At 38.9% G+C, this 27891-nt stretch overlaps 1 protein-coding gene across 2 annotated transcripts in view; it reads right to left on the bottom strand.

Annotated features, from left to right (window-relative positions):
* The window catches only part of COL21A1 (collagen type XXI alpha 1 chain), a gene marked incomplete at both ends in the record, with an annotated part of 85124 nt that extends 78726 nt beyond the window's left edge, over positions 1–6398 (bottom strand). For both annotated transcript variants that reach the window (XM_084285245.1, XM_084285244.1), the window contains 2 exons: positions 3761–4312; positions 6311–6398. In XM_084285245.1, coding sequence (XP_084141371.1) covers positions 3761–4312; positions 6311–6398 — 640 coding nt within the window. The remainder of the gene's footprint in view (positions 1–3760; positions 4313–6310) is intronic.
* Positions 6399–27891: the final 21493 nt, after the last annotated feature.

Below are 27891 nucleotides of genomic sequence, written 5' to 3'. Positions count from 1 at the left end.
AGGACAATTCACATCAAGGGGAAATGGCACAAGTACTTGGGGCAGCAGCAAGAAGCTGCATACGTTTCCCTTGGTTTTCTTTTCCTCCTCAAAGCAAAATGTCACCTGACTCCCTAATTAAAAATATATTACAAGTTAATTGTTTGGTTCTAGGAGAAGAATTGAAAGAACTTGCTTGCCTACATTAAGGAAACTAAAATGTCTACCTTATGAGTGCTACAAGGAAAAAACATACACAACTTTCCTTCTTACTCATCTCAAAACACAAGCCTCCTGTTCTCCAGGCTAAACAGACCCAACTCCCTCAAACTTTCCTTATGTGAGACGTTGCACTCCCTTAATCATCTTAGTAGCACTTTGCTGGACTCACTCCAGGAGCTCCACATTTCTCTCATACCGGGGAGCCCAGAACTGGACGCAGTACTCCCAGTGAAGCCTCACCTGAGTAGACAGGGAGGATCACCTCCCTCAACCTGCTGGCAGTGCTCTTTCTAATGCAGCACAGGATACCATTGGCCTTCCTGGCTACAAGGGTACATTGCTGGCTCATGGTCAACTTGTTATCCAACCTGACTTCCAGGTCCTTCTCCACAGAGCTACTTTCCAGCAGGTCAGGCCCAGCCTTTAGTGATGTGTGGGGTTATTCCTCCCCAGGTACAGGACCTGGCACTTGCTTTTGTTGAATTTCAAGATGTTCCTCTTTGCCTATCTCTTCAGCCTATCTGAATGGCAGACCTTCTGAATGGCAGCAGAGCACTCTGGGGTGTCAGCCACTCCTTCCAGTTTTGTATCACCAGCAAACTTGGTGAGGAGGCACTCTATCCCTTCATCCAAGTCACTGATGAATTAGTTAAACAATACTGGACCTACTGACCCAGAGGGGACACCAATAGCTACAGATCTCCAACTAGACTCTGTGCCACTACACACCACCCTCTCAGTCCTGCCATTCATCCAGTTCTCAATCCACCTCACTTTCCACTCATCCAGCCCACACTTCCTGAGCTTGCCTGTGAGATCACAGGAAACATGATCATGGAAAGACAGGATCAAAAGCCTTGGTGAAGTCCAGGCAAACAACATCCCACTGCTTTCCCTTCATTTATCCAGTCAGTCATTCCACCATAGCAATTGAGTTGGTTAAGCATGACTTGCCTTTGATGAATCTATGTTGACTACTCCTGATCACCTTCTTGTCTTCCACATGTTTAGAGATGGCCTCCAGGATGAGCTATTCTATCATGTCTCCAGGGACTGAGGTAAGACTGACTGGCAAGTACTTCCCTGTGTCCTCCCTCTTGCCGTTTTCGAAGACTGTAGTTGCATTTACTTTCTTCCAGCCCTCTGGTACCTCTCCTGATTAGCCATGACCTTTCAAAGATGATCAAGAGTGGCCTAGCAATGATACCACCAGCTCCCTCAGCACTCAAGGATGCATCCCATCAGGACCCCTGGATTTGTGAATGTCAAGTTTGCCTAAATGATCTCTAATCTGATTCTCCTCAACCAAGGGAAAGTCCTCCTCTGTCCAGACCTTCTCCCTGGTCTCCTGGGTTAGGTATTCTGGAGGGCTGGCCTCCACAGTAAAGAAGGCATTCAGCACCTCTAGCTTCTCTGCATCCTCTGTTGACAGGGTCCCTTCTCCATTCAGTAGAGGGGCCACATTTTCCTGCTTTTGTTGTTGATGTATTTGAAGAAGTCCTTCTTGTTGTCCTTGACATCCCTAGCCAGATTTAATTCCAAATTGGCCTTGGCCTTCCTTGTTGCATTTCTGCACGTTCTGACAGATATTCCCATATTCATCCCAAGTGGCTTGTCCCTGCTTCCACCTCCTGTACACCTCCTGTTTATGTTTCCGTTTTGTCAGGAGTTCCTTGTTCATCTTTCTGGAAGACGTATTCAGCAGCTGTTTTCACACTGCCTACTCTAAAACAAACACTGAAGTTCCCAAAAGATGCACAACAGCCTTCCATCTGCAAGGCTCATATCAGCACTACTTGCTAGTAAGCCACAAAGCTTCATCCTTCTTCTTCCAAAAAGTAAACACTGCCCCTATGGTCTTATATCTACGTTCATTAAATAACAAACCTAAAAACTCCGAAGAGTAAAGGCTAGCATTTTTTTCGACATTACAATACAGATGATTAAGTCAGAATTTAACTTTGAGGAAGTTTCATGTGGTTGATCACAGTCAAATAATTGCTGCTTTACCCTTATGGAGTAAGGGGTAAACTTCCTCTCCCAGAATCAAAATGGATCTTAACAACATGAATAAAATAATCTACCACTCAGATATAAAATCTCCGGTTTGCTAGTCTTTGAGTTCACCTGTTAAAAATACTGCAGTTAGAAACAAAGCTGCCAGCTGGCACTGATCACTATTCTTATGAGGCATCTCTGAATGTGAGGGAAGAGTATGACGTAAGGGCATAGAAAGAAAGGGGCACTTGAAATAAAACAGTAAAACACTTAAAACAAGTTAAAGTATTTTGCATGTAAGAGTTGAGTCAAATGTCTTGCTTGAATTTTAAAGGATACTAGTAAACATAAAATAATACAATAATTTAGGTTGGAAAAGATCTTTAAGATCATCAAGTCAAACCATCCACCTAACTTGCAAGCCCACCACTAAACCATGTCCCTAAACTTAGTTCTGAAAGCAGGAAATACATCTTGATAAAATGTCACTTAATCTGAAGTCTATAAAAGGAAAATATTGTGTTTATTTTGGGAAATTTGTCCCTGTATGAAGTTTTATTAAAGAATTTAGCTGCGCTTAGCTGATTAAACTTTTTGACAGACTTTACCTTACTTTACATCAGCCACATGGAATTATTATGATTTTCATAATGTTATCAAGAAATAAACACTATTAACCTCAACATAAATATTGCCATATTTCTTTCAGTGAAGTCAGTATTCAAAGAGAGAACAAATGAAAGCTATTTTTCACTTAATTAAGTACAGGAATATGGTACAACTGAAATACGACTTCCATCAATTATTAGTAATAAAACGTACAACACAGCATTGATGCATACTCGCTGTATAATACAGTCCTTCTGAATGATATAGTTTAGAAGACATTTGCAAGCTTTTTTTTTAATATATTCAGGAAAGCCATTGTTTTACAAAGTTATCAGAAAACTCAATGCAATAACACTGCTAGCATTCTAAAACTGAAAAGTTATTTTACAGTGTTGGTCTTGGCTAATTCTTCTATAAAATCCTTTTTAAAAAGATCGTAACAGCTTGTTACAATTCCAAGCACTTTTGCCAAGTGTCTCTCTTCTGGGTTTTTCAACACATGCTAGAGGAAGAACTCCTGTTTGTAATAATAGGCTATCCTCTCAACTGTCAGGAAGAAATGCTGAATTGCAGATTAGTATCAGCTGAACCTAGGAAAAGGAATAAAGAAAGCCCTACGGTCTCAGCACTCTGAGAATTGCTCAACTATTTTAGGGTTTCCAAAGTCTATCAATGCGAAAATTTTGGTGCTTAGGGCAAAATCCCACAGAGTAAAATTAAGCACACACTGGGCTAACATACTGCATCTTTCTGAAGTATATCTCTTTGTTTAATGCAGAAAATAACATTTTGGGAGGGATTTCAGCAAACAATATCAAAATAAAGGAGGATCATAGTATAGTTTATCAAGTGCCTTACACTACACTAATCATGAATTCTGCTTGTGAACTAAAGGAAGATGGGTACAGAAGACCATTCTGCACACCTTCTAAAACATTTTCTGATCACTCACCTTCACAGAGTTTCTGCTTTATAACTTCTTTAATTCTTGATATTGCAATATAATCTTCAACATAAAATACATAAGTTGATGAAGGCTTGTTAGCAATAGCTTTAAGTTCATCCTCCTCAATCTCTGAACCAACACCAATTGCAAACAGAGTGATTTTATTTTTCCTTGCTTCTGCTGCTATATCTTTGACTTCATCTTGGGACTTCCCATCAGTGAGAACAACGGCTATTTTTGTTAAAAATCTTGAAGATTTCGCAAAAAGATGGTCATAGGCAAACTGAATAGCTCTTCCTGTTCTTGTATTTCCTCCCAGGTAGTGTATGGATTCCATTTCCCTGATGAGGTTTTCAGTGGATTCATGTGTTCCTAGGGGGATTTCAAGTACAGGGTAATCACTGTACTGGACAACTCCAACTTGGATAAACTTTGGTCCAATGTCAAAATTTCTTGTAATATTGACAAGCCATCTTTTGATTATTTCAAAGTTTTCTGGGCCAACACTGTAAGAGCCATCTAAGATGAAGACTAAATCAGCCGGAGCAGTTCTGCAACCTAAAAAGAACACATATCAAACAAATATTTTAGTGAACGCATCCACTCTTCTCTTCCACAGGATTTTTTTTTTCATTTCAATAGTGTTTGTATTAGAATCTATATCAATAAATACATTCCATTAAAAATAAAATAAAAGAACACAAAACCAATCAGCTGACTTTGTTAGAGAAAACAAGATTGTTTCTGTAAATCACACGGATCCAACTTCATATCTGAAAACCATACCATTTTCTGTTTTTTACATTATCACCAGAAACGACTATGAAATATTCTGGAATTCAGTTCCTTAGCTGCCAATTCTATTTCATGCAATCAGCAGAGAGGAATACAATTTTTTTTCTCTGTATCTCTTTGTCTGCAGAGATTGGTCAACATAAGAACTCGTTTTTGTTAGCAAAATGTTATGGTTTTGGCTGGGATAAAGTTAATTTTCTTCATAGAAGCTCACACGGTGCTGTGTTTTGGATTTTTGATGAAAATAGTGATGATAAAACACCAATGCTTTTAGTTGTTGCAGAGCAGTGTTCACACAGAGCCAAGGACTTTCCATCTCCTAGTGCTGCCCTGCCAGCAAGGAGGCTGGAGGTGCACCAGGAGCTGGGAGGGGACACAGCCAGGACAGCTGGCCCGTGCTGGCCAAAGGGATGTCCCACACCATGTGGTGTCATGCTCAGCAATAACAGCTGGGGGAAAGAAGAAGGGGTGGACGTTTGGAGTGATGATGTTTGTCTTCCCAAGGAACTATGACATGTGATAGACCCTGCTCTCCTGGAAGTGGCTCAACACCTGCATGCCGATGGAAGTAGCAAATGAATTCCTTGGTTTGCTTTGCTTAGGTGCACAGCTTTTGCTTTACCTAGTGAACTGCCTTTGTCTCAACCCTTGAGTTCTCACACTTTTACTTTTCCAATTCTCTCCCCCATCCCACCTTGGGAGACTGAGCGAGCATCTGTATGGGGCTGAGCTGCCTGCTGGGGCTAAGCCACAACACAAGTCAAACACACTGAAGAGGAAGGCTATAGTCTGCATGCTGCAGAATTCGGCAGTAATATCCACTCCTTCTACAAATATGTTCTAATGCACATCTGAAACTATTACTTGCCACTTACAAAATTAGTTATTATAAAGTCCCGAGTCTCAACTGAACATTGCTAATATTGTATTCTGATTTTATTAGAATAAAAATGATCAGTGAAGAAATCAAGCTCCAGAATACAAATCACCTATTCATTTAGCAAATACAATGCACTCTTCTTAGAAATGTCATCATAACTGCATGATGATGTGGCATGGATTCAGCACCTCTAGCTGTAGCCACTCATAAACAGAGCTTTTAGACCAAATTGCCAACTACAGGCCACAGACAAGTGTTTCTGTGTGTCAGTATTTTACATGCACATCCTCAGATGGAGGGAATAACTGTCTGGAGGGGAGAGCTACCTCCCATCCACTGTGAAAGGATCTGAGATAATGGATACACAAGGTGCCAAAGAGGTGGCCCAAAGCAGGAGAAATTAATCTGATCCCACGGTATGTGGAGTCATGGGAGTTGCTGTGTACAATTGTGCCTTCTGTTTCATGAAAGGCTGGAGCTCCACACTATGAAGAAGAGTTTTGCCTTGTCCTGACTTATGTCTACAGAAACTTCTCATCAAGTCAAGACTTCACCTTTCTTGAAAGCAAGTGGCCACAGCCAGATGCTTTTGCAGCATAGGTGATGGCAAAGAGAAAAGACACTGGGAGAAGGTTCAAGTGGTGAGCACAGCGTCACTTTTCAGAGTACAAGAGAGAAGATAAATAGCTAGGTCCAGGGACACGAATCACTGTGTAGTTTAGGCTGGAAGGGACTTTGGATAGCACTGGACTCAGTGCTTTGCTGAAATCTCCACCATATATTATTTTGTATTTTGTGCATGTGGATCTGAACATGCATATTAGAAATATAAGGCATGCTTTGAAATTGCCTTTACCTGAAATACAAAAATTAAGACTTACTTGCTCTTGTTTCTCCATCTTCAGCTGAGATGTAAACATGAAGTATCAGAATTAACAGTGTCTGAAAAAGTTTTATGATCTGTGCCATGTGTATTGTATTTTCAAAATCTTGAGATTAAACTGGAAAGGGAAGAAATAAAGAGAAATACAGTGCCATTATATTACAAACCTAAATAAATCCAAATTTATTTGTTTTAAAACCTGTGCATGAGGAACAGCTTTGAATCAAATCTGCAGACTCAGTCATGAAGCCAGCCTGCAATGGACCTCAGACCCAAAAAGCATCTGGCACGCAAGCCCAAAATGGAGTTCCGTGGAAGCTCAGTTTTCACAGAAGGCAGATACATATATATATTGTATGTATATTCCTCCTTCAAGATACATACATGAGGAGGTTATGTTATCAATAACAGCTACACTTGCCCACTTGCTATCGCCCTCTGATGACATTATCCATTATGTCCCATAAACCCCAGGGTTATATAAATTATATGCATCTTCAATTTTATATTGTTTTAATTCTGTTTATATCATCTCCTTTGGTATCATGGTCTGTGAACAACACCTCCAAAAGGACATAATTCAAAAAAGCAAACCTGCAATTTTAGTCTCATGTTGCTGTCATAAGTATTATTTAACATATTTACCTAAATTAAGTCACATTTTTAACTTATTATTTATTGTATAAAAAATCATAATGGGAAAAGATACATTTCTGGAATACTGTGTTAGTGATATATTATCTCAGAGAAAGAAAAAAAAAAAAAGAACTTTCATATCATCTTCTCATCCTTCAGTGCAAAATGATTTTTTTCTAAATACATTCCCTTCCCTTTTCACATCTTTTTCTTCTAGTCATAAGCATTTACTTATGCCTACATCAAACCGACCTACGCTTTCACCTAAGCAGTCAAATATATGTGAAAATATTTATTACATAACAAAATTAAACATCTTTACATTGGAGGGAGGATGAAAGTTGCTCGCATTTGCACTTTTTGTATAGCCCATCTTTAATTTTGAACTCTTCAGGGTAGGCAAGGTGTGTTCTGAAACTTCTGTATGCTGGAAAATACTGTTCTCTAAATATGCACCAAAACAAGATTCAGCATACCTAATGCAAGTGTCTCTTAGGAGAAGAAATAAGTAAATGGAAGTAAGTAATCATCTGGATTTTTGGTCAGCTTCTTTGCTTTTCCCACTGCTTATAAAGCATTCATTCCATTAAGATAAAAAAATATCCACAATCTCAGGGAATGTACAAAAATCAGTTTCCAGGAGATGCAACCGATACCTAGTATAACCCCCCCAAAAAATAATAATGCAAAAAACATGATTATACTATTAAATATCACATTCAGATCATGGATAATTGCAATGTAACACCATACTTTGTTTTCCATATTACCTTACAATAGAACGAGTGAGAAACCAGATGTACTTTGGGATCTATGGGATAGGATATACGATGCGCTGTTCCAATGATGCTATACAAATACTGGGATGTCAACTTCATTTAAATAGATTAAGTAGCAAGTTCTTGTCCCAAATATTGGAAAAAGGATCTGTTTAAACTATGAATTGCATGTATAAATACTAAGATTTTCTCATGTATTACATGCCTCCTATAGTGTAAGTGGACAATTTACATTTTTCAGACTTGATGATTCGTAAATTTCATAATTTTAAAATCACTTTCAGCCTTTTCAGCAGCACACATTTACCGAAGGGTAAAATGCACCAAATTGAGCAATACCAAAAAAGAACATATGAAATGAAATCTATGTGGGAATTTGACTAGCAGGTCACCAAGAAGCACAACTGCACTCTTTATCAGAAAAATATTAGCCTATAACTGAAATTTAAAAAATCAACAAAAAACAGACTACTTTACTGTGCATTGATACGTATCAAAACAACACAGTGTTGGCCCCAAAGAACTACAGAATCCCACAAATTCCTCCCACTGATACCCCAACAGAAAAATGTCTAAAAAAAATACTATGGAACAGCTTTGAAAAAGAAGAATGAGTATCACAACAACAGTATCCCAATAGCACAATAGCAAATCTCTGTTATTTATCATCTCTGTGGTTGTTTAAATGGTTACTTACATAAAATACACAAAATTTATGCAAAAGGAAGATGATACTACAGCAATAAAAAGAAGGAACTTCAATGTATCAGTCTTGACCAAAAACAGTACAATGATTGCTAATATTTCACCTCTTTGAAAATAAAACAGCACACTCAATCTACAAAATGATTTTAACAAGACACTCCCCATAATACATGACTTGTATGTGCTCCCTGCCGCAAGTGAAGGCATTTCGGATCACATAGGAATGCCAGGATGCTGCTTGTTTCCACAAACCCCTGAAGAAGCCATTAATGCCTTCCTTAAACTGCAACACCCCCTTTCATCTCTGCTCATCTCTCCCCAAACATTTTCCCACTGATCCCCTGGGAGATGAAGAGCCCGGTTCAGCAGGAACAAGAGAAGCTACAGGAAAGAAGAAGATGCTCAGAGCATGAGAAGAGTTAGCCTGGTGGGAGAGAAAAGAGCAGCTCTGAAACCCTGCTCACAGCTCCTGTACCCCTGATGAAGGATCTTCAGACTCTCTAGCATTTCACCACAGAAGAGGTATGTGTGAAAGCAGTAATTACTGGCTGTCCTAGTGTACAGGGATGGTCAGGGAGTCTGGTTTAGGAGCAGAGGGAAAGCTTTTGTCAAAATCCCTGCAGATAGATGAGGGATGTTACGGGGGAACTAGACATAAGAAAAGGAAAATTATTGGAGATGTGCTGTGGTGTGTCCCAGTCACACACCAAACAGAAATATGTTGTCCCCTGATTTTTTTCAGTTCTGTGTTCTCCTTGCTCCTTTCATTCATTTCATATATTTTAAACAACAGGCAGAAATTAACAGCACAGCCCTCGTACAATCCTGATGGTCAGCTCTCATCAAGTTGTCCTAAAACTATGCAAAACAAAAGTCCCAGAAGAAAAAAAAAAAAAAAAAAAGTAGAACAAGAAAGCAAAAAACATTAATAAGGTCCTCCTGGCCTCAGCCCCACCTACACAAACAGCAAGAAGTTTTGTTCATCATGTGTCCACAGCCTCTCAAAGTGGTGCATAATCAAACTCCTCACTCCACTGGTGAAAAAAACAATGCTGCAAATGCTTCATGAGCTATCAGGCATCAGTGTGGGAAGCATGGGAGAGAATTATATGGCATGCATAATATACATCTCAATTCTCACAGTGAAGAAATTTCCTTTCTTCACTACTGAATGCTACAGCAGCCTTCAGGTTAAGTCTTTAACCTTGAAAGACATTAAAGTAATTAAACTATTACATTAGAACAAGATTTCTCTTGGTGAAACCATGCTCCAACTCATGATATTTCTTAAAAAGAGTCATTAAAATACTTTGCAAAACAGGCTTATCTGATTTGCAGAATTAAATTGTATTCCCTTAGTGGATCAAATTTTCCATCTATTTGTGACAATCCTGTATTTCATTTACAACAAAACCTGAAAAATATGAGATACTGAACTTGAAAAGTTCATTATAAGTACAAAGCCAAATAAGTACATGGTAGTCCAAAAGAGACTTACTAGTAGAAACCAAAATTAAAAGGATAAATCCGAGCCTTAAGCAACCACCCAATGAGGAATCCAGGAAGTATCCAGTATTCAATTTGTTGAAAGAAAATAATAACATAGCACTGCACTTTTAATAGTCAAAAGAGATGCCAAACCAATAACTCTAGAGACCAAACTTCTGTGTCTTGTCAAAACAGTAATTATAACACAGGCAACAGAATTGTACTTGAAATCCCTTAAAGAAAATTCTTGCCAAAGTGCCTCACCACTACCATGGAGAGGCCACCATTAATATTAGCCTAGGACCTCTCCACTGACATTGCCAAAAGACGAAATTAATCCCTGCTGATCCTGTCCTTTCCATCTTTCTTCTTTGGAAGAGAAACAGCAAATTGCCTTTCTGAAAGGTGGTCCATGGAAGTGCTCCCTGCTTTCTTCTCTGCCCCAAAAGAGCTGCTGGGAGAAGTCAGGGTCCTTGTGCCAACTTGCTGCTGCTGGAGCTTAGAAGCTGCCTCAAACTGTGTGGGAAAGCACTGAGGGGTGCTAAACATGCCCCAGCCCCGCACAGGCAGAGGGACAAGGGATTTATTCTCGTTTGCTCCTATCTTCTTTGCATCTGCATGGAGCCAAATAGTAAGCAGGCATAGCTCAGCGTATTACAGTAAGCTAAGTGAAAAAATAAGACAAAAAGTAAGCAAACAAAAAAAGTATTTAAAATAAAACTTTTAGCCTCTGTCTTTCTACAAATTATCTGTTCATGTGTAAATTTGTGGTTTTGCCAAAGGTAACCAGGAAAACATATTTATCAAGTTTTCTTCCTACCTCTTTATTATACCAAACCAGTTTTAGTATACAGATCATGAAACAGAATTCTATACAGGGCTGCTAAATAAATACAAAGAAATTGCATCCAGCTGAGGTAAAGTTTTGGCCCTAGGAGAGCATTAGTAGAGAAGTATCATATACGTTATCCTCCTTTCCAGAGCATCCCCCCATGTCTCTTTCATTTTCCCACCATAAGAGGGACAGTGTACCACACCCAGAAGCTTTGCAATTCTGGCGATACACAGGGCAGCACAAGCAAGCCCTTGGCTATCTCACAGCTCCACAAACCTGTTTAATTTAAAGCCACGAGGGCCTATCAGACATTAACTGAGAGACGATACTGGGCTGAGTGAACGTTCAGTGTGACTCAGTATGACCATTCTGTTCTTCACTGTAAGCTTTTCATCTTGTGGTTGTTTTGTTGTTGTTGGTGGTGGTGTTTTTTTTTGTTTGTTTGTTTTTTGTTTGTTTGTTTGTATGTTGTTTTCCCTTGCCTCTTTGATAGTAAAAGGATGTTTAGAGTGAGTGAAAACAAGTCCCCTGGGGTAAAATGGACTGTCTCACACAGAGCAATCCCAAACATCTCATATAAAGGCATCTGCACTGTGATAGAGACGGCAAAAGCATGCAACTCTCAAAACACCTTTGCTACTGAAAAGTGCATAGAGAGCAGCTCAGACAACAGCATCTTCTGTATGCATACACAGCAGAAGAATTTCGCATCCAAAATAAGTTTTCAGCAGGAAATTTAGGTGGCTAAGCAGGTTAGGCACAATTTCCATTCTGCATTTAAGGTGCCTAAAAGCAACACCTTCTGTGTCTCGAAAGGCAGCCTATGGATGCAGTCTTTCCACAGTAGCTTTCCAGCACCCAGATAAGTATATCACTTTACTCTAGGAATACTTTCTGAAGAAACTTTCCATTTAGAGAAACTTGGAAGCTTCCAGAATCAAAAATATTTGCTCTTCAGTGCAGCTCTGTCACTATTCAAACTGGGGAATGGAGAGGGAGATTTCCTTTCTCTGAAACCCTCGCTTCCCTGCCACATAAAGATTTCTTGCTCGAGAACTGTTACAGAGGAGTAATTCCTTTCTTCACTTCTTCCCCTTGCTAGTAACTGCCTAAGAAAGAAGCCGTGAATGGTATGATTTTAACCTTTTCCAGCATTCCAGGAAAATAATCAGACTAAAGGTTATGTATATTATCTCATCTTCCAAGTATAAATTAACACTTCTCTCATATTACATCACTGCACAAACATCTCTTAATTCAACTAGGGATCGTTAGGTTTGGCCTACAAAGGTACAAAGATTAAAACATTACAATAACAATGATTACAAGGACATACTGGAGATTTTCTGTATTTCCAAAACTTATGTAATACCATAGAAATTGTACAGCGAGAGAAAAGCCCTGAAAATCCTGATTTATACGCATTAAATAACGTGGCAAAGTAATGCAGTATTATATCACCTTCTTTTTCTACACAGTCTGTGTTTTCAAAATTCATGGGTCTTACAAATAAAATGCTGGGGCAATTTCTATTTAACTGTCCATTCTTATTCCTAATATTACTAGTCCTAGGCATTCAAAAAGTTAATGAGGTTGTTCCAAGTCACTTGATACTTTTTAACAAATAATACATCTGAATCTCTATGTATTTCCACTTGGATTTTTGTCACACTCTGCATTCAAGTTTTCCACATTTTCCATATTGCTCCTCTTCATTTATTTCTCTTGCGGGAAACAACTGATGAGGTTATTGTATTTACGATCATTTAAAAGAAAAACAGCATTGCCTGGGAAGAATGAGGCTGTGAACATAATTTAGGTTCAGTTTACACATAAATAGATATACGTAAATGCAAGACTGTACATCAATAGATAAAATCTCCTACAGTAAAGAGTACATTAGTACTCCCATACCATTTCTATTTCTATGTTGAAATGAACAATTTTGGTACAATCACCGGTACAATTACATTTATACTAGGACTGTTCTACATCACTGAATACATGATTACAGAGTAGTTCAGATGAGTTTTTACTAAGAGGGGTCAAGAAAGAGTATTATGTGTGTAAGTTACATATACTGTGAGTTTTCTATATTGTTATTGTAGTTAATTCCAGTGCAACAAAAATGAAAAGTAGTTGTATAATGGCTTTTTTCTGGCTAAGCAGTATTTATACTTATTTATATTATGGCTGTTATACAGACACATGCAGTTATAGTACACAGAAACATATTATTTCCTAATCCTGAAATCAAGCAGAAAGCATTGATAAACTCCCTCAAAACACACAGACAAATGGAAATTTTAATTTGGACCCTTCCCCAAGTTCCTATCTCCTTTGCCATCTTTCTTTTTACAACAGTGACAAGGGTAGGCGGTGACTGCTTTGTTCCCCCTCTGTAGAAAAGCCTGCCTGATAAATAAATTAAAGAACAGAGACAGAGCTGAAGAAACACATGAAAGAAGCAAAGAGAGATGCAGGCAAAAAAAGCCTGTTGCAGCTGAGTACAGCAGGTCCACAGGTGAAACAGAAGAAGCTGTGCAGTGATGATGGCAAAGCGACCTGGTTAGCTGAAGGTGAATGTCCAAGCACCTGTGGAAAGTGAACAAATATTGGAGAGTTTGGATAAACTGCAGCAGACCATTCAGAAAGGTGAGTGAAGTGGTTGTGCACCCACATCAGCAAGCACTGCTGCAGGGCTTCTGCAAGCCTTAAGGTGACTGCTGAGGCTCACAAACACACAAGCTCCACAGCGTAAAATTTATTCCATTTTTTTTCGCCCAAATGGGATATCGCATGAAATACCAAATGTGCCATAGTAACATCACATCTCATCTGCATTCTCACACATCATATGCTTCTGTGGTCTCTCGAGCACACGCTGGCATGATCTATCTGTTCAACATTTGCTGCTGCTCAAATGTTATTTTGGATTTCTTGCCCATGGTTCAAAAAAGGCACTAACAACTACTTCACATTTATGTTTGATGTTTCATTCACCTATGCCAACTTAAATTTCTCATTAAGAGCATAACACAGACTACTGACAAAACAAACCTTTTAAGTCTTCAATCAAAAAGACATTCCAGAGATAGGTAAGAAAAGAAAACCAAAACAAATAAAATGATGAACCAGTAGTTTAAATTAAAATATTCTGCAAGATAGTTACAATTTTCACTATTAGGAATATTGAACGTACACAAAAGAAACTCATACAAGTTAACACTCCATGGTAAGTTTATACTCCGTATTTATAGCTTTGATAATATAATGCTGCATAGAGTGTTATGAAGAGATAATTATGAAGAGCAGAGAGGATTAAAGAAATTATCATATTTGGGGCGGGGGCAGATTTTGGAAAGTATGCTTTATAACAACAGGCTCTTCAGGAACAAAAAAATTATTTCTCATTGAGTTGGGTTTTAGTACCACAGCTGTACACTACAAGATAAGAGGTGATCCAACCAATTTCATTATAGACTAATGCTGTACATCAAAGACAAAGGTATATTACTGATACATATTTTAATCCAAGCAAAAACAAGTATTTCTGAAAGCTAAACAGTCCTCTTAAGTGGGATGGGCTGACTGTTCTTTTTCATGTGCTTCAGCAAAGCACAGCAATCACACAGTCTCCTCCAGTTTGTATTCATGTTCCAACATCAGAAATCACAGAAGGGTTTCATTTTTAAATCCAATTTTTTTCTGGCATTTTGCACTTTGCTGGATCTGCTCCCACTCCAAGATGACGCTGTGCCATGTTACAGCAATTAGTTATTATGGGTTAAAGAAAAAAGAAGTTTCACCACAGCACTTGAGCTGCTGGATTGATACACAACTGATTGAAAACAATATAGGATGGGCAACTTATGTAAGCAACCACCACTGGCAGCTCAGCATCCTGGCTGCAACAAATGAATTTGAGGTCTCCCTGGAAATCATGATGTCATCCTGCCTGTGAGAGCCTGTGCTGTTTTCTCTCTCTTTATCAAGCAACTTGAGATTCCACAGAATTTTCCCTCCCTGGACAGATCCAAAGGAAACAAAACAGCTAATCAATAGGATAAAATCTGACACTCAAACCGTACAGTTGAAACTAAAGTCAGATATGATAATAAAACTGTGTAAGAAATGGTTAAACTTACTCCTACTGGAAATCCAAAATTTCTGATTTTAACTGTACATAAGTATGTGCATGTTTAAAAAAAAAAAAAAAAATTAATCCAAGTGACAATTTAATCCTGGAGCAATAGCCTGGGAGACAACTCTGTCTGCACTGAGGAATGCAGAACTTAATTGGGCCAACAACAAGTGTTGATAAAGGAAGGGAAATAGTCATTGGGACACACAGGGCAATAACTCAAAATTATAAATAGCTTGGTAATGAAACCACTAGATAAATTGGCTCAAGTCTGACAGAAAGGTACAACAATCTCTAACAAACGTTGATAGAAAGAGACATAATGGTAACATAAAAACTGAACCAATACAAGTAAGAACTTCTAATGCAATTTAAAGACTAATTAGGATTATACCCAGTGGACTAGAGATACACAGAACTGTTCATCCACTACTGCCACGTTCTCAAAGTCTGCATAAAGCAAGCAAGCAAAGGATTCAGAAACATTGCCATTGCTGCCAAATTCAGCTGGGTCCTGATATGTCAGAGAAACATTTCTGCCTCACTCTTTCCTTTTCCCCATACTTTTTTTTTCTCCATCTTTTTGTTTTTGTTCTCTACTTTCTATAAAGAGAGCTTAGGGTTGGCTTAGTTAAGACCCATTATTTGCAATGTGATGACTGTAACATTTTCAGTGAAATCAAGAAAGCAACAGTAGGAAATACACAACAGATGATTTAAAACAAGTCTGCTATGCAAGAAAAAGATTAAGTCTATGAACTCTCTCTGTCTCTTTCAAGTAAGAGCATCCAAGCAGGAGTTACATTTTCTGTCATCCTGTCTTTTCCTTGTCCTATTCATTTGTTTTGTTATTCCCTCAAGAAGGCTTGGATTCCAACATCAAGCACAACAGATCCAACCCATTACAGTTATTTGTCATCTTCTAGTTAACACCGTTCTGTGTCATGTAAAGTACAGTCAAATGTTGGAGGGGTAAAAATGACAACACAGAACTCTGCTTTAGCTGTAGGTTTCAAAACTTTATTTGAAATCTTAGCCCTTTCCCATTCTTTCACAGTCTTCCCTCTTTTCCCTCATTTCTGGCAGCATTCCATTAAAGGTAAAACAAATTGCTGTTTTTTTTTTTTTTTTTTTTTTTTATTAGTAACAGTCCATAGCCTAGAGAAAAGCTGGCTAAAGTCTCAAGCTTCAGAACCTGTTTTTTTTGTTTTATTAAGTGAAATCCCCCTTGTTAACATCTTTGTCTTTTCGGGACTTTTCATTCCACTGAACTTAGTACAACAGCCTTTAGACTACACAGAAAGGTATCATAAAGTAGATTGGCCTTTAAAACATTTTATTATATCTTAACATTTTGCCAATAATATGTAAACTCACAAACATCAAAGCAAGAAGAATCATATGAGCTAAACAGACAAAAAAGAATTCTAGCTTTTCTAGTTCTTTTTTTAAACTACACTAGGTTTTTGTTTATTTGTTTTAGCCTAGCCTTTTTCATACCGAAAATAATGACAAGTTATTCAAAGGAGGCTGTGATTGCTGAAGGAATGGAAATAGTAGCAATTCTAGAACTAGCAAAAAAACTTGAAATAACTCCAGTTCTCTTCAGTGGAGCTAAGTCAGACCCTCTACATTTTAAACAGTTTTTTGAGGAAGAAAACAAATTTAGCACATTCATGCTCAAAGAGGAAAACATCTTTGTAACAAAAATATTTATTCTTTCAAGTATATCCAAAATTTGGTGCTTTAATAAACTCTTGCAGGTCCAAATACACTATGACCCCAGGCAAATCTTAAAACACACAAGATTTTCATGCTTAGCTACCTTCCACCTGCAAAAAGACTAAAGATACTCCAAGAAGTATTTAAGCTCTCTTTCTTTAAAATGTTTTACAGCTTGTTACGTGAAGATAATACTTTGATTATCTTCATATAAAGATATTATCTTCATATCTTTATATAAAGTTTAAGACTCCTTCCTGGTCCTTACCATACGTCTTTCTTTCAGTCCACCAGACAACTGAGGACACAGAAGCTGCTGAGTTGGATAAATAATGAATGGAAAATGCACACCAAGAAGGTTTTGAGAAGGTGCAGGGTAAGGGGAAGGAAGGCCAGTGCTATCCAGTCCTATATAAACAGTGACTCTGGGTAGCCCCTTCCCGGGAAATTCTTGTGTATCCCCCTCTGCTCTCAGCTTTGTTTCGTGTAGGTAAATAGCACTATGAAAAAAAAACATTCAGTACAAACCATACAAACCTCATTCTAGATGTCATAAATCACTCTGACAACACAAAAAAAAAAAAGTGTTTCCCAACAGCCCGAATGGGTGCCTGAGCAAGAAGCTGTTTTTAGTTGCACAAAGCACACACATTTAGTAGAGAAATTCTGTTTTAACACTCATACAGTTAAATGAAAGTTCATCTTCTTTCTCAAAGTCATTGTGCGATCTTGGGAACGGAAAGGATCATCCAGGATATTTTTGTCACCTCGTTTGACCCCTACATGCATAAAGCTGTAGAAACTTTACAATAAACTGGATTAAAATGAGCTTTTTAGAAAATATATATAATCTTCGTTTTAATGACTGAAGAGTGCGTCCCCCCTTTCCCCACTCCCCACTTTTCTACTGTTGAACTACCCTCAATTTTAAGGCATGGCACCGCATTTTGAACACTTCTAAGAAACTGGACCATATTTCAACACTGAATTTGTCTGAACCCCCATCTGCTAGTGCTGTTTGTGACTTTCTTAGCAAAACTAAAAGGTCCCCCTGCTTCTTTCTATCTACGTGTATACACAATCCAAGCCACCACTCAGTCCTGTCCTTCATATACTTGACTCTCATAAGATTCATACTTATGCAATGCTTGTTTTCCAAATGGCTCCGCCTTTCTATTATTTTCCTTTGAGCTCTGTTTTTGACATCATATTTTTGAGGTGTTGGCATTGAACAGGGCACAGTATTCTAACATACTTGCTATGGTAAGATCCCGTAATTCCCTGTTTCCATTCAAGTCTTGTACTTCACACGCCCAAACATACTGGTTTATTTTGCCCCAGCACTGTAGCAACAGCACACATTGAGGCAATTATCTACTGAAGAGTAACCAAAAAATAATCTCTGAAGTAACCTACAAAGAGTACACCTCTGACAAAGAATGATTATTAGGGATCATCTCAGAAGCATTATGAGGTATACACTGCTCATGTGCATCCCTCACTGTCTGCTAATCAACCTGTTTCTAATTATTTAAAGGACCTTATTTAAATGTCCTTTGCTGAACAAATGTAGGCAGTGTAGATGCAGCAGGGGAGAATGCTGCATAGCCGCAAGTCTTTAGGAGTGAAATGATAGATCTCTGGAAAACAAGATCTCTGGGGCACTCCGTTGGAGTCTTGGGGCATGGAAGCAGGGATGGGGAAGTTGTGTACAGTCCTGGTAAATACTGTTGTGGGGCTGTAAGGGGCTAAATGAGAGACAGGAATAAAACTGGGGTATCTTTCTCCAGTCTGAAGACAGAGAATGAGAAGGGGAGATCGTTGTGCAGTCTGCAACTACCTAAAGGGAAGGCATGGTGGAGATGGAGAGAGGCTCTTCCTGGAGCCAAGCAGTGGAAACGGGATCATGCTGGAACAAATGAAATGCCAACTGGATGCAAAGGAAACATTGGAAGAGGTGGCAAACTCTCCATCCTTGGGGTCATTCAAACCTGAACTGAATAAGGCCCAAATCAGCCTACACCAAGTCTGCTTTAAGCAGGGCTAGGCTGGACAATCTCAGCAGGCTCAACCTCCATGTTCCTGTGTCTCTGCAATCTCTTTCCAAGGCCTCTCCTTTTCACTCTTGAGTACAACATTCAGGCACTTGCTCTTAAGCTGCATGACCCTCCATCCCTAAGGCACACTGCTCTTCTCCAAGTCATTTGCTTTCCTGAGCTATTCAGTTTTAGGGCCTGTGAAGGTAAGAGAACAGTGAGATGAAGAGCAGACAAGAGGAAGAAATGAAACAGGGTAAGGAAAGCAGGCCCAGACAGCCCTGTTTCCATGACGCCCCAGAGGACAGAATGGGGCTTTAAGAGCAGCCACTGCCACCCCTCATATCTGAGTGCTCAGTAACCAGAAGACAAAGTTTGGCTATTAACTGAACACCATGCCACAACACCTACACTGTACCTCCCCCACCACATGCACAGAACATGCAGCCATAATCCTGAACATGAGGCGTTTAAAAAAGGTCTTCCAGTTTCACATCAGAAATGTTAAAAAAAAAATAAAAAAATTAAAAACTATTATTATAATCACAGAATGGTTGAGGGTTGTGATTCCAATCCACAGCACCAGTCACAGCAACTCTAGCCTATACTTAGATCTTGTTCCCTTCTAATGGTTTCATGTAGACTTCTGACACTTTATTTTCCCTTCCTGAAACATGAAATATTTTTTTTTATGTTAAATCCCATTATACATGCCCAGCTCCCTCAGCCTTTCCTCATGTAAGAGATGCTCCACTCCCTTAATCATTTTAGTTGTCCTTCACTGGACTCACTCCAGGAGCTCCACATTTCTCTTGTACAGGGGAGCCCAAAACTGGACACCAGTGAGGCCTCACCAGGGCTGAGTATAGGGGGAGGATCACCTCCCTCCACCTGCTGGCAATGCTATTCCTAATGCAGCACAGGATGCCATTGGCTTTCTTGGCTACAAGGGCATATTGCTGGCTCATGAACCATTACAGTTTCTCAGAGATGGTCAAGAAGGAATTCATGTGCTCAAAGGCAACATGGGCAGCAGTTGCCTTTTAGTTTTAGCAGACTTCCACCAGCTTTAAACTTTCAAAGTGGCTTTTCATTGCCTATGTTTTTTTAACAAGTAGTGGTGGCCTTCCTCCTTTCACTCATCTTTTGCTTTTGAAGGGTCAGTGTTTGTATTCATGTATGTTAAAGTCATTTCACAGAATAACAGAATCACAGAAACTCAGAATCGTCTAGGTTGGAAGAGACCTCCAAGATCACCAAGTCCAACCTCTGACCTAATACTAACCAGTCCTCCACTAAACCATATTCCTAAGCTCTACATCTAAACGTCTTTTAAAGACCTCCAGGGATGGTGACTCCACCACTTCCCTGGGCAGCCTGTTCCAATGTCTAACAACCCTTTTGGTAAAGAAGTTCTTCCTAAGATCCAACCTAAAACTCCCCTGGTGCAACTTTATCCCATTCCCCCTCGTCCTGTTGCCAGGCACGTGGGAGAATAGACCAACCCCCACTTCGCTTCAGTCTCCTTTAAGGTACCTATAGAGTGCGATAAGGTCACCCCTGAGCCTGCTCTTCTCCAGGCTGAACGAACCCAGCTCTCTCAGACGCTCTTTGTAAGACGAAGACAAATGTCTTTGTGCGGGATTTTTCTCATGTGATACCTCCTAGTTGGATACATAGTTCCACACTCTTGTTGTAATGAGCTTCCCAGTATCCTTGGGGATACTGGGAAGTGATTGCCCACTTCCAATCTATGAGAACCACAAATATCACCTCTCCCTGTGAAAAAGTCCCTGCACCCTGATATATCCATTTACTTCCAACAACTCTGCTTTCCCTTTTCTCTCACTCCAGACCATTCATGCTACTGGCCATCTGTTTAATCTTCAGACATTCACTAATGAGGATTTAATAGTACAATAGGAGCATGTTTCCAAATCACCAGGATACTGAGAAGAGACCTACCCTCATGTCAGAGGTGTTTATCATTACAACAATGACAACAGTCAGGGCCACACAGGTTTGTTATGCACTTGGAAATTCTCAGAAATCTCAATGTCCAAAACTCTGGAAAATTTTTCCTCGGCTGTTGCAGACAATTCCCCACAAGCTGGCACTGCAAGGATGGAGCGGGGGTGGAAGGCAGCATCCTGTTCCATCTTGCCAGGTTGCAGCACATGGGAAGAAGGCAAATTCCTTCCTCCCACTCTTTGTCTATGAAGCAATCTTCAACATATGGGTCAGAGTCATCTAGGACCCAGAGATGATATTTCCTACCATACTCAGCAGTGATCCCAAACAGTCAGGAGCACTCATCATCTGCATAGGTTTCAGCCAGGGACTTTTTTCTTTTTTTGAGCAATAACTGAATATGTTAAGCATCCTACGTCAAGCTACTCTGAAAGATATTATCTAGTACAATATTATAGCCCATACAGTAACTAGCTGAAGAATTTCCTATTCTATCTCCTTCATACCTTTCCACTTGCACCTTTTCTGTTCAAAAGATCAGCACAAACAATTCTACCCACTGTCTCCCTTTGGCATTATGCAGCTTAGAATTTTTTAATAATAAAGTTGTACTTCATACAGGAGCATCATATTTCTGAATCAGCCAACTTGATTTAAATTAGCAATTAGCTAGAGCAATGTAGACAACTTTTTATTTCAAAAGCATTCTCTAGAAATACTTTAGGAGTTCCTGTGCTTTTTTGAGAAGAGCTTGGTAAAATTATTAAAAGAAGGAGAATATAAAGAAACTAATGGCTTTCTCTGTCAGAACCATAGAAAGAAACTCTTTTATTTACCCCCAGAGCTCTCAACAGTACTTCTGAGCAACACTGAGAGGAACAGATTGTACCAAGGGACAAGGAATTTAACAAATTCTTTTATGAAGATATCTCTTTGCTTTCCAGAAGAATGTTCACCCCTCCACTTCATATCACATAAAATTAACCCATTTGTACTACCAAGATCCTTTCAACAACAAAATATAAGTACTCCCAGAAAAGTATAACACTCTGAGTTTCTGCCACACAGTCTCAGAAATGAGCACAACATCCATCTTCAAACAATTTTTTGTTCATACCATACAGCTAATCACACAATAAACCTGGCTAAATAAGATGACATTTCATAGTACCAATATAGAATCATAGAATGGTTTCTATTGGGAAGGACCCAAAAGATCATCAAGCTCCAATTCCCTGCTGTGGCTAGGGACACCTCCCACTAGACGAGGTTGCTCAAAGCCTTGGCCTTAAAGCAATTCCAGGGACGGGGGGCATCCACAGCCTCTCTGGACAATTGGTTACAGTGCTTCACTACCCTCTGAATAAATAATTTCTTCTGTATAAATAATCTAAATCTTTCAGTTTAAAACTATTTCTCTTTGTCCTATCACTATACGCCCAGACAAAGAGTCTCTTCCCATGTTTCCTGTAGGCCCACTTTAGGAAGGCCACTCCTGAGGCTTCTAGTCTAGGCTTTTAGTAAGGTCACTCTTGAGCCTTCTGTTCTACAGACTGAAACACCCCAACTCCCTCAGCCTGTCTTCACAGGAGTGGTGCTCCAGCCCTCTGGTCATCCTTGTGGACCTTTTCTGGATCCACTCTAACAGGTCCATGTCCTTCTTGTGCTGGGGACCCCAGACTGGGTACTCCAGGTGGGGTCCCACAAGAGCACAGTAGAGGAGGACAATCACCTTCTTTGATCTGCTTCTTTTGATGATAAAATGCTTCTTTTGATGATAAAATTTTATACTTAACTGATTCACAAACTGATGTGATCAATCATTCAATTTTAACAATCTCATCTGAGAAGAAAAGAAAGGAGGAAAGAAAACAGTCTCTAGGCTATTTCTACAGTATCTTGTATTGTGTTATACAGTATATACAATATTCTACAATAAATACCACATCCATATTTCCACCTACTTTAGGCAACTAGCTCTGATGACTTCATATACAAAGCAGTCGACAATAGAAGCCATTAGAATACAGTTGCAAAGTCAATTCTTTTAGAGTTTAAATAGTGACCTAAATCAAGCAGTTTGTGAGAGACTATATTAGATAAGAGTCTTACTATAGTGAATGAGTTAACTATATATCCTTCCCACAACACTGCATTTAGCAGCGCTAACAGCACACTCTTCATACTCTAGATTTAGACATTTTTCAAAACACTCTACTGCAGATTAATTTTCCCAAATCATTCACATACCTCAAATCATACAAAACACATGTAACATTTTCTGAAGAGTCCACATCACCAAAGAAGGTTCCAAAAAAAGGATAAAACAACATAGCCTACTTGCTAGGACCTATGACAAGTTGGTTACATTGCACACTGATGACACTGAAGAGATTACAGATCATGCTTTCTTGTATAAGCAGTTATAAAAGCAGGTATACAATACATTTCCCAGATTAAAAGAGCAGGCTTTGTATCTTCATAGATTCTAATATATAGTTTTCAAAAAAAAAAAGTGAAAGGAATTAAACATGCTATTATGCATGCCAGAAATTTGACATTTCTAAATATGCCAGATGGATTTTCAGACATATTCCAGAGTTCATTCAAGTTCAGAAGGGCTCCCTTTTTTTTTTTTTTTTTTTTTTTTTTTTGTTTAATGTTATACTGGTGCTCTTAGAAAAAATGGTAAGGAAAAAAAACAAAAACACACAAAATACTGAACACATATATAAAGGAGAATCCTAATATATTGTGTTCTCACTGCTGTCCAAGAACAGAAACTCCTGAGCATCACTTAGAGTGTTTCAGAGCAAAAAGTGTTTCCAAGGTTGATTCTGGCACTGGAAACTAAGGATTATACAGCTGGACAAAAACACTGAGCGTGCAGTCTTAGTGACTTCATTTAAAGAAGACTTGTGGAGATAGTCATCTGTTAAATGTCAGTTCCAATTTTTATTTTTTACAGTAAATGGAAAGTCATGGCTTAAATGCATTACTAGCACAGATTCTTCAGACCATGGTGTTCCGCAGTCTCCCTTTTGGGAGTGATCCATTTTAATTATATCCAATTCTTAGCCTCCTGCAAGCATTTCTAAACAGTTTGGCCATTTATCACCAGAACACTACAGATGGTGGAGGTAACAATAGCAGGATGGTTCTGGTTTTTGTTGTTATCTTGGTAGTTTTGTTTTTGGTTTTGTTTTGTTTTGTTTTGTTTTACGTTTTTTTGGCCCCAGTTAATATTTAAATACTTGGTATAAAGGAGTTAGTTACAAGAGGAAATGCTGCTTTTCACAGCAGAAAACAAAAGCCAGACTCAGAGTTCAGTGCCTACATTTATGTCCTGAAATATTAACACAAAATTATGTTTTTGATTTGCTCTCCATGCTGAACAAGATTTCTATTAATTTCTGTAGTATATTAGAATACATCTATTAGGATTTTAATTGTTGGATTAATAAACTGTTATAACTATAGCAATCCAGCAGCATGAACACACAGTGTTAAACACAGAACATGATAAAGAAGCAAAGAAAGAATGTTCTATACCCAACAGAAAACAATAAATAGTTTATTTTAGCCAACATACACAAATACAGATCAAAACAGATCCAGGTAAAGAATTTCAAAACATATTCCATGTTATATCAAGTTCCCCATCCATAACATTCACTTCATAGTGAAAGTTTTAGTAGGTTTAATTAATATGAATTAAAAAGACAGTTTAAAAATACATTAAAGCTTTGTTTCTACATTACAGTCCTCTAACACTGTCCTGGTAAGAATGGGATACTACTAATAGGTGTTGAAGCCTCTAACAGAAGGCAATCTTCTGATTGTGAAAGGCAGTGTGGAGTCAGGCACAGCCTTTGCTGGCTAAGTCTTGTCCAGCAGTGCTGCAGAGCATCACTGAGTATGTATCAGAGACATTTATTCAGTTCTGCTAGAGGTATCTTGAATAGGAAAATTCTAAAGAAGAAGCTACCAAGCGTGCTATTGTTTCTAGCAGTAGGAACAATGCATTCATGTGTTTTACTTTTGCAAGTTTGTTCCTAATACAGCCACCCCCGCCCCATGTCTGCCATTATCCTCAACAGAATCCTTAACTTTTCACATAGCTCTCATCTTTGCCTAGTAAGAAGCATAATCTCTACCACACATATATACACAGTCCATTTGTACCAGCGTAAATGCAAATGCTTACTGAGTGATGTGGCCTGCTTTCAGAGGTCTAACACCTAAAATGAATTGAAGTTCTCTGGTGTTGGCACATATCTGTTATGCCACAAGAAACACTTTAGAAACTGAGAATGCTGACACCTGTATTTATGGTTCTCCACAGTACTGGCAAAAAAAAAGGTCTTGAAACATGCAACACCACCCATAATTAAACCAGCCCTCACACCTCTCTCCTCCCGTGCCACCTCTGACCAGAAATTCGCCATTTAAACATTTACCAGAAATGTTGAGGTAAATGGTTCAATCTTCTCCAGATTAAGGAAGAACTAAATACAGGTCTTCAAGTCTTCTTTATTCTGTTTAATGCTCTAGCTGCACAGCATAAAGAATTAAAAAAAAAAAAAAAGAAACAAAAACAAAAAAAACCACACCTTTCTATTCATGGAACTTGTTCTAAAACAGGTTGTAAAAAATCTTGCTGGATCAGAATTCATAGGTGAGACAGGGAATTTCTGCCTTGTAAATCTTTCTAGGAACAGGCTTGTGTTATGTACCTACCCTGCTACATGGTCTGGGCATGCCTACCATCAGACGTGTAGGTGTGCAGGAATTTTTACTGACAGAAACTTACACATCATGACTTCATTTACCTCTTGGGTTGAATAGAAGCAAGAGTCTCTCTGTCATTTAAATGCTTGACCTAGGCACCTAAAGTCAAAGTTACACATCTAAGTCCTTAGGTCTTTGGGGAATGATATAATTTAGACTCATTTCTGTACCTGAGGGCAATCCACAGGTAAGCCAGAACATCCAAGTGATGCAAAATGCAGATGGTTTGCATTAGTTCTGTGCTTTGAAACAGAGAAGCAAAATTTAACTCAAGTGCTGCTTGCTGAAGGTGCATTCCCAGAAATACTCATTTCATGGAATAAACCTCCTCAGGTTCATTCTTACAATTATTTCTAGGTTCTAACATGTCCCACTAACACCTGAAAAATCAAGTTTTTAAAACTGTGACTTGGCAAACATTCATTCAATTTCAAATCCACCACTATGGCCCTCACTGTCCACCCACCCTTAAGACTTGTTTTAAGAAGCTCAAGCTCATTCACCCAAAGCACATGACTTGTTTTAATTCTGTACAGATTTTGATGGTTCACTCATCAATGCTTCACTTATTACAAGAAGCTACTAGTAGTATTACCCCATCTGCATCAAAACTTATAGAAAGTTTTGTACAGAAATTAATACTAAGGGAAAGGTGGACAAACTCGTTTTCAGTAAAGTTCAATGCATTTTTATACAGTAAATTATGTTATAGTATAAATTCTATGTTTAAATATTTTAAAAATATAAAATAAATAAGGCATTTACCCACAAGCTGCAAAACTATCACCTACTGGTTTAGACCAATACAGTCATTATACACAGACTGCTGTTCCCACTCAAAAAGAATCCAGAATAAATTAATGACGATCTCATAAAATCAGCACCTGAACTGTAATTTGTTGTATTCAGACATAAACTATTCCAATGGATTCAATGGGATTACCTACCTAAATAAACAGCACTGCCTGTACAACAGGACTTCTAAATGAAACAATTGAGGAAGTCATCAAAATAAGTGCACAAATTCATCGGGGGTCAGTATTGGGACCAACCCTGCTTAACATCTTTGTCAGTAACATAGACAGTGAAATTGAGTGCACCCTCTGCAAGTTTGCCAATGACACCAAGCTGTGTGGTGCGTTCCACACGCTGGAAGGAAGGGATGCCATCCAGAGGGACCTGGACAGGCTGGAGAGGTGGGTCTGTGCAAACCTCATGAGGTTCGACAAGGCCAAGTGCAAGGTCCTGCATCTGGGCCGGGGCAATCCCAAGCACAAACACAGGCTGGGGGGAGAAGAGATTGAGAGCAGCCCTGGGGAGAAGAACCCAGGGGTTCTGGTTGATGAGAAACTCGACATGAGCCGGCAATGTGCGCTTGCAGCCCAGGAAACCACCTCAGTCCTGGAGTGCATCAAAACAAGTGTGGCCAGCAGGGTGAGGGAGGTGATTCTTCCCCTCTACTCTGTTCTTGTGAGACCCCATTTGAAGTGCTGCATTCAACTTTGGGGCCCTCAGCACAATAAGTACGTGGATGTATTGGAACAAGCCCAGAGGAGGAACATGAAGATAATCAAAGGGCTGGAGCACCTCTGCTATGAAGACAAGCTGAGAGCTGGGGTTCACCCTGGAGAAGAGAAGGCTCCGGGGAGACCTCATTGCAGCCTTCCAGCACCTAAGGGGGGCCTACAAGGAAGCAGAAGATGGACTCTTCATCAGGGCATGTAGTGATAGGACAAAGAGAAATGGTTTTAAACTGAGAGTAGGTTTACATTAAGGAAGAAATCATTTATTCTGAGGGTGGTAAGGCACTGAAACAGGTTGCCCAGAGAAACTGTGGATGCCCCATCCCTGGAAATGTTCAAGGCCAGCTAGATGGGGCCCTGAGCAACCTGATTTAGTGGGAGGGGGGGATCTTTAAGATCCATTTCAACCTAAACCACTTCATGATTCTATGATTACATTCTATAAATTGAAATTTTAAATAATGGCTATTCTATTTCCAGTTACAGAATGGTATGCCATGGCCTACCTTCCAGCTAATGCTCCTTTCCACAAAGGATGCAATCACAATTCAAGAGGTATTCTTTGATGTTCTATTCGCCCCAGTTTTGCTGCTACATTTACAAAATACAAAACTACTGACACATTCAATACTATGAGAATACTGACTTAGTACATCTAGGCATATTTTTAGAAGCTATATTTGCCAGTGCAAAAGGAATGGTATTTAGAGGTACACAAGACTTTAACAGTTACATAGTTTGTGAATTCCAGATATTCTACACTATAAGCTAATTCATAAGTTTCTTCATCACTTCAGAATCACTTTGCATAAAAATGTCTTCTCCCTAAAAAGAATCAGATTTGAGGAATCTCTGATGAATAGTATCAACATCCAAATAAGCATGTAGAGTATCATACACTGCTCACTTAATTAATAAATTGATCCACTGTTTGACTAAAATGTATATT

This window comes from Netta rufina (assembly GCF_964035555.1).
Source record: "Netta rufina genome assembly, chromosome: 3".
Taxonomy (NCBI): Eukaryota; Metazoa; Chordata; class Aves; order Anseriformes; family Anatidae; genus Netta; species Netta rufina.
This window is presented reverse-complemented; position numbering and strand designations above follow the sequence as displayed.